Source organism: Etheostoma spectabile, unplaced genomic scaffold, assembly GCF_008692095.1.
Source record: "Etheostoma spectabile isolate EspeVRDwgs_2016 unplaced genomic scaffold, UIUC_Espe_1.0 scaffold00001437, whole genome shotgun sequence".
In the NCBI taxonomy this organism is placed as follows: domain Eukaryota; kingdom Metazoa; phylum Chordata; class Actinopteri; order Perciformes; family Percidae; genus Etheostoma; species Etheostoma spectabile.
Genome location: NW_022602754.1, coordinates 19,714 through 27,783, shown reverse-complemented (window position 1 = coordinate 27,783; position 8,070 = coordinate 19,714). Strand labels below are relative to the sequence as shown.

Here is an 8,070-nt window from a genome sequence, read left to right as displayed (position 1 = left end):
GAACATGAACAGAAGTTTCACATAATTGTCGGTTGTTCTCATTCATAGTCTTAGAGAAATTCAAACCCAGATTTCCAAATCAGTGTTTTATTCACATAAATGTTTTACAAAAGTCAAGTAAAAAAGGCTTCAATCATACATACCAGCATTTAAATATCTAGAAACTGAAAGTGCATGTGAAACTCAGATTTAGCAACTTCTGTAGGCTATTACACCGCTTTGGCCTGCTGGTACTGCGTGAGGCAGTATTGACTCCCATTATCAGTTAAGACGTATTTATGCGTATATGAGGAACTAAAGAAAAAAAAAAAAACATGCTGCATGTCTACAGTTCAAAGCACACGCCCCCGAGCAAACACAAATGCGAGTTAAAGCTGTGTGTGAAGTCACACGTAAATCTTTTCTTTGGTGCCTCCCTCTGATGGTGACACCGAGGTCGCTTTTGGTGCGGGGCTGAGGTCGTAAGCAACGCCCGGTGACTGAAAGCAGACAGGCAACCGTTGTTAGACACTGAGAAGTAAAAGAGCACAAATACAAAGCATTTAAGAAGTATCAGATCCTACTAATACCAATACTACACTGTTAAAATACTCTGTTACAATAAAGCCCTGTGTTGAAAAGTATGTAAGTATCATCAGGAAAACGTCCTAAAAGTATTAAAAGTAAAAGTACTCGATGCAGAAAAATCCTCACTTTATAGAAAGGTGTGTGTTTACTGGTCTACTCATCTCAGTTGGACTCATAGGCTGTTATACTTTTGGCCAGTTCAATTTATAATAAAACATTTTTTTCATATGTTTTGTGTGCAAAAATCTAGTAACTAAAGCTGTATAAATTTTCTCTCTGAAATGTGCTGAGTCAATTGAAAGTGTCTTTTAAAGAAAAGACTACAAGCCAAATACAAGTACCCTCAACATTTGTACTTAATACAGTACTGGAGTAATGTTCTTAGTAGGGGTGCATGATATATCGATTCATATCGTTATCGCAGTATCACGTTGAGAACTAGTAGATTGAAAGTATCCCATATATGCAGTATGCATATTTTTTTCTCTATTTATTTTTTGTGTTCTAATATGTCCTGTTCTGTAGACATGCTCTTTTTATAATTTTTACACTGTAACCAGTAAAACATGTCCTGTTCTGTAGACATGGTAGTACTTAGTTTAGTCAGTTTGAAATAACCCTTGTGTTGTAAGAACTTGATCTATTTTGATGCATTTGCCCATAAGTTAGTATTTTATATAGTTTAAAAAATATTGAAATGAATATCGATATCGTGCTAGCAGTGTGGATGAGTGACTCTAAATGTTGAGGGGACTCACTGTGATTGTCCCATCTTTCACCATTTCTTTGAAAGCCAGTGACTTGAGGATGCCGCCAACGACCAGGACCCCCCCCCCTATCCAGGCTACAAACAGCGCAGGGCCAAACGTGTCTGTGGAGACGACCACACCGTTCAGCCCAGACAAACCTGCAGTCCGGCATGCAAATAATACGGAGAAAATGCAGGTAAATATCATCTTTATATCTTACGTGGGTAATCCTCCTCCCTTCCTCCACAAGCCTCCCTGCATGTTTCCTCCACCAAGCCCTCCTTGCATGCTGGACATCCTGAAACTGGCCACAATCTGATTTGCATAGATGGAAGCTCCTGCAATGCCACACACACTGAGAGAAGGGTACAGAGTGACACACACAGGAAGTCAGTCCGTGTTTTCCCCTGCAGAAGACTTCCCTGGATACATGTGGCTGGGTTTAGGGGTGCATACAAATGCAATTTAACTAATTTTGAAACTCTTTTAACTGTATCTGTGTCTATACGTTGGAAAAGATAGAGCAATAAATAGCTATAATAATGATAATATATAATAATATATAATAATAATATAATATATAACAGCTAAAATAAAAAAAAGGTCCACTAAAGCCAACTGCAATCATTAGCTCCAAGGATATTCATATATGCTCACACGTTCTACATTCGTTTTGCCCAAAACGGCTTAATGCTGCACCTTAGCCTTTTAAAATTAATGTGCTGTATTTATATAGCGCTTTTCTAGTCTTAACGACTACTCAAGCGCTTTTTTACATCATACATTCACCGTTCACACACATTCATACACTGTGGCCGAGGCTGCCAGCTGCTCATCAGATAACACTCACACACATTCACACTCCGATGCGCAGCACCGGGGGCAACTCTGGGTTCAGTGTCTTGCCCAAGGACACTTCAACATGAGACTGCAGGGCAGGGATGAACCACCAACCTTCGATTGCAGGCAACCGCTCTACACTGAGTCACAGCCGCCCATATTATATCAGGAGAAACACACTTTATGAAACACACTTCATAAAGAAACTGTTAATGTCAAAGATATTCAATCTAGTCCCATTAAATGAATTAAGGCCAAGTTAAAATGCCACGTAATTCAAAACTGCAACTGCCACACGTGACCTGTTCCTTTCTTCTATGTGTGATTGGGTCTATGCTGTGTTTCTGTTTAAATTGTAACTGTGTGCCGTCTTGGCCAGGTCTCCCTCCAAAAAGAGATTTCAATCTCAGAGACTTCCTGGTTAATAAAGGTTAAATAAAAATAAAAATAGATCAGTGAGGCCAAAGTAAAAAATCTGATATTTCGTTTCACATTCTCCGTTTCTGTTATTTCTGTTTTTGTGTAACCGTACCGCCGATGATGAACATGATGCCAGCGGTGAGCTCATCTTGGCCTTGGTGGTGTCCGCCATGCTGTTCATCGTGGGCAGGTCAGTGAGACACGGATATCACGGCTCCGACCCCCACACCACCCCACTATCATCGGGCTCGCACCGCCTGGAAAGATCCTAGTGCACAGAAACCATCCCAGAGATACCTCACATTAGTTCATTGGACCTTCCTGGACAACAAGCTCTGCGTTGCTTATAATCTGACATAACCCATGCGTCTGACAATGAGACTTATATTCTGCCTTTAGACTTTATAATGCCAGACTTAAATCTTCAAATCTAGGAGATGCTGTCAACATGTGTTTGTTCTGATAAAGCCAGCTCTCCCGCTGTAGGTGTGCTGCAGGACCTGCCCTCCGCCTGTTGTTTGTTCTGTTTCTGATAACTGTGTTGACTAAGTCTGGCCTGCTGTCCATTAGAATGACCAGATGCACTGGTGCTAAAGCAAATACTGATAGGATTGGGCTCGACACGGAACAAGAGTTAGTATACAGACAGAAAACATAGTAATTTAAAAAGTCATCCGTTAAAAGAGCTTTGATAATCATTTACACTAAATAGTTGTACGGAGAGAGAAGCTTTTGGCTTCCCGTTGTGAATTTATCTCATTCATCCTCTCAGGTCCTCAAAAACGAAAAGTTCCTCCTTTTTTTTTTTTTTTAACCATTCCATTCTTTGTTTTAACCCTCATATTTTCCCCTGAAATTGCCTTTAAAGTAAACAAAATATTATGTCTACACTACATGACACATGTATTTGTTCCAGAACTTTATTCATTCAGCTATTTGGCTCTGTTGAGTGACATACTTTTTTATTTACTTTTAAGTAAGTAGTTAAAATGGTTCTGGTAGGTTTCACAACCAACAGGCGCTCACTGCTTTACATACTATTTTAAAAATATGTGGCAGGAAAGAGATCCAGAGGGAGAAAAGGTTGACCTTCTGTGTTACACGTGTCGTGCGTGGATCCCATGCAACTGAATGAGACCTGAGAACCCTCCTGCCTTGTCATTGGAGAAGAAGGCCCTCTTGAATATTAGCAAGTAGTGAGAGAACTTTCTCGTAGCTCGGTACTGGACTGGTCCGTTCCAACTTCCTCAAACGTTGTTAATCGCTGCATCACTGTCCTTGCGATCTGTGATAGGTCAGTTGGCAGAGGGGGCGCCCATATATAGAGGTTTACTCCTCGACGCAGCAGGCCTGGGTTTGACTCCGACCTGCGGCACTTTGCTGCATGTCATTTCACTCCCCCCCCCCCTTCCTCTCCCCTTTCACTTCTTCAGCCATCCTGTAAAAACCTCAGGAGGCTGTGGTCTGGACAGTGATGGTCACTTATCCTGGACCCAGTTTGTGTTTAATGATCAGAACAGCAATAGTCTGGATGTAACCGATCCCTGGAGAAGCTCTGAAATAGAATAGAAGAGAGTCTTGTCCTACCTGAGAAGCCCAGGAGGCCGTAGAGCGGGCGACACTCGGTGAATCCTGAGGAAGCGGTCTCACAGTCCTGCCACAGACCCTTGTAGGTGTAAACAGACGTCACCACGTCCCCCTGCCTGTCCTTCACACTCCAGTTGTTCATGGCAGTAGCTGCGATGAGGGCTGCCGCACCCATCAGGCCCAAAACAAATCCGCCGTTCTGCAGAACTGAAGGCGCCATGGTCGTTTCCTCCCTCAGAAGTTAGGAAATATAAACTACTAGGAGGCACAGTGTGTGTGTGCAACAACGGTTTGTGCCCAGTTTACACAGTTATACAGAGCCTAACACTGAAACTATAGCTGCATGTGAAATTGAGTTGAAGTGAAGTTGCCAAAGGTGAGCAGGTGCCTGTGGTGTGAGGGCAGAGAATGAAAACGGGCAATGTGGCACCTTGTAGTGATGGTGGCCGTTGGGCGGAGGCCGTTGGGTTTCACCCAGTGGGCGATGCAGCAGCGTGGGTTGGGCTACCATGTGCTGAGAGGTGTGGACACAGTGGTGATAGGCGCACCTGGCGCCTAAATGAGAACTAACTGTTTAAATGTAAATACGGGAAAACTGAATCACTCCACAGGGCTTTAGGTAAAGCGCCAACAGTCGGTCAGAGAGTGAATTGTGCAGTCACGTGCCGTGCCAACACCCTCACACACTCACAAAACGATGCAGAAAGACAAACATGCAAACACACAGAGAGGAGGCAGAAATGAGTTTGTCACACTATCAGATCTAACTAAATGGACTAGCAATACAAACACAGAAAATTGAAAATAACACACAAGACAGGTGACAATGACGTTATCCTGGACCGCATGTTAAAGTTCATATCAGGGCTCAAGGTGGTCCTTTAAAAGGACAAGAGAACCTTTTTGACATCCACTAAGAGGTCAGAGGTCAGCCCCAGAGCTGCATCCCTGGACCTTTGAAGAAGAAAAATTAGTGTTTTTGCCCGTGGACACATTGGCGATATGACATCTTTAAATCTGGCTCTTCATCACAGGGCTGGGCAATATATCAATGTTAAATCGATATCATGATATGTGACTGCATCGTCTTAGATTTTTACATCGTAATATGACAACAACGCGTGGTGTCTTTCCTGGTTTCAACATTAGAGGAAAGTGAGGCCACACTGTTCTGGTTGTTCTATTATTTGCCTTTAACCATTTAGTCATTATATCCTGATAACTGATGACAATTGTATCAAATCAAATGTAATTGTGTAAATATAGAAAACCCACTCATAATTTGAAATATCAATATCGAGGTATTTGGGACAAAAACATTGTTCTCTTTGATTTTCTCCTGTTTTATAAGAACTTTCTCTTCTCCTGGGCTGCCTAGGGTGTCAAGTGAGGCGTTTTTGCCTTTATTATATTGAATAAAGGCAAAAAATGAACCAAATGTAGCCTACTGACGCAGCATCAGCCGTCAGGTCCTTCCTGTTTATTAATTCTACACCATAGATACAGGTGGAGCTGTCCTACATGGAGAGTTAGAGCTCAGTGGTTTCAGTGTGAGGACTCATACACTCCTTCTTACTAACTTTGAAACAAACAGTGCCTCATTCGACTTCCATGATTCCTATTCACCTAATCACTCTGTCAACAACTGGGGAGGAGAGAAGTTTCTTTTGTTCTCTTATCGTAAGCCTCACTCTCGCTCACACACACACACACACTCACACACACACAACAGTGAAACTCATACAGTATCACCAAACACGACGAGACTAGATAATTTAATTTAGTCATTTGCGTCAGCTCAATGGACTTCTGTTTTTTTTTTTTTTTTTGCATGACAATAATATCTGTTTGTCTTTTGCGTGAGCCTTTGTTTTCCGCCTTATCGGTCAGCTTGTTTAATTAAGAACGCTCAGATGGTCAGAAACAGGAAAACATATGTACTTCCCCAGTTATTATTACACCTGATGTCTGACATCAAATAACATCTAACAAACAGATTGAGAAAACACATTGATAATCAATAGATGTGGGAAAAAAATCCAAAATCCAAACTATAATCCCAGTAAAGTTATTCAACTTCACGCCAATGGACTCATTATCCCAAACTGATGTAGCTGCTCATACATAGACAATGCTTAGACATTTTTTACTCAATTCTTCTGAAAACAACAGACTCCAAAGAAATGAAAAACTCAACTTATTAGACGGTATTTAAGGAAAACATTTATTATTTCCACTTCAAAAACAAAATAGACCTGCACAGTTGTCCTGGGAGACAAACTGTCCAAATGTGAGAATGTAGAGTATGAATAAGGGCTTTTTATGTAAGTATATGTCAGGCTTCCTCTGCCCTCTTAAATCCACACCAGCTGGGTGTTAATCTGACTTATCTAAGGTCACCTGTTGAGTTTGATCATTTCTTTAGAAAAGTTATGCGTGGGCCTTGTACATTGTATGTTTGACTGGCTTGAATTTATGTTTTTGTCAAAAAAATAACATCTCTAAATCTTTGCTCTGCATACACAAGGCAATAAGAATACTTTATTGATCCCCTCAGGGAAGTTGTTGTGGCTCACAGTCAGGATTTAATGTAAAAATGAGAGTAAGAAAAAAGATGGTCAATAAGTCTATAAAGTAACTCAATAAAAAGTAAGATAAAAAAAGAAAGGGAGAAAAAAGTAAGAAAAAAAGAGGTTGCTGCATTCAGCTGCAGCAGCCATGTATGGCATTTTAAAATGTATTTCATATCTGCAGAAACACCAGCCTAACGTTCAGTTTTTGCTGTGATAATTATAGGATGAAAACATAGTAGTGTGCAGCGCAGTTCTTTTTCTGTTGTCATATTACGGGGAGGGGGAGATCCTGTGCGCAAACTTTCCCCGTGGGGACCGCGCAGCTTCACGTGGATCCAACGTGTCACACGCTGGTGCTGGGGAAAGTGTACGAGTCCATGCCGTTCTTGGCCATCCCTCCAGGGAAGAGAATGTAGGCTACCTGTGGCTGTAAACTGGCAGCAGACCATGCGCTACAGCTACACGGCACCACGTATCCCGGGCTGGAGGACGGGTGGGGGTGTGCGTGGGTATGCTGTCCGTGGCAAGCCAGACCCCCGATCCCTCCAGTCTTGTACCCGAACGTGTGCGCGCTGTAGGGCAAAGCGCCGGCGGCCAGAGCGTGCGGGATCTCCGCCATCCGCTGGACAGCTCCGGTGCTGAACTGCGCCACCGGCTCCAGCAGCGAGAATGAAGAGGGGGAGGAGACGGGAGCGAGGAAAGCTCTGGTTTTATCCCCGGGGACAAGAAAGGAGTCCATGGAAAATCCCTTCAAATGCTCCGCCGCGTCCCCAAGTAAAGACGGCAGCGGGAAAACGAAGCGGTCCCTCTTCAGGAGACTCTTGGCTTTGCGCCGTGGTCTGTACTTGTAGTCCGGGTGCTCCTTCATGTGCTGAGCCCGCAGCCTCTTGGCCTCGTCGATGTACGGCCGTTTCTCGGAGTCGGACAGCAGCTTCCACTCCGCGCCGAGCCTCTTGCTGATCTCAGAGTTGTGCATCTTTGGGTTTTCCTGGGCCATTTTCCTCCTCTGGCCTCTGGACCACACCATGAAAGCATTCATGGGTCTTTTGATGTGATCTAAAGGTTTGGCCATCTCAGAAACTGACACATTCATTAATAAAAAAAAACAACAACACACACACCAGCCCAACTTTAAATCAAGTCACCTCCCCAGGAAGCTCATGCTCTTCTCGTGCGTAAAAGGAAAAAAGGTGGTCAGTTCAGAAATATTTTATCTGTCTTTTTGGTAAAAAAAACAAAACAAAAAAAACTCTAACTCCAAATTGACTGAAGCATTTGCACAAAGTGGAACGGAAAAGTACATTAAACGCAAAGCCTGGGCGCATGAATGGGAG

The 8,070-nt window shown here is 42.9% G+C and overlaps 1 protein-coding gene and 1 pseudogene across 1 annotated transcript; both read right to left on the bottom strand.

Annotated features, from left to right (window-relative positions):
• Window positions 1-386: 386 nt before the first annotated feature.
• LOC116675087 (claudin-18-like) lies at window positions 387-4,627 on the bottom strand (annotated as a pseudogene).
• Window positions 4,628-6,680: 2,053 nt separating this feature from the next.
• Window positions 6,681-8,070, bottom strand: LOC116675088 (transcription factor Sox-14-like). The gene has a single exon (XM_032507159.1). It carries the CDS (start codon window positions 7,827-7,829, stop codon window positions 7,080-7,082), a length of 750 nt encoding a protein of 249 aa, XP_032363050.1. The 5' UTR covers window positions 7,830-8,070; the 3' UTR covers window positions 6,681-7,079.

Excerpts from the sequence above, each read along its gene's own strand:
- LOC116675088 (XM_032507159.1), bottom strand. The coding sequence starts at position 7,829 with ATGAATGTGTCAGTTTCTGAGATGGCCAAACCTTTAGATCACATCAAA.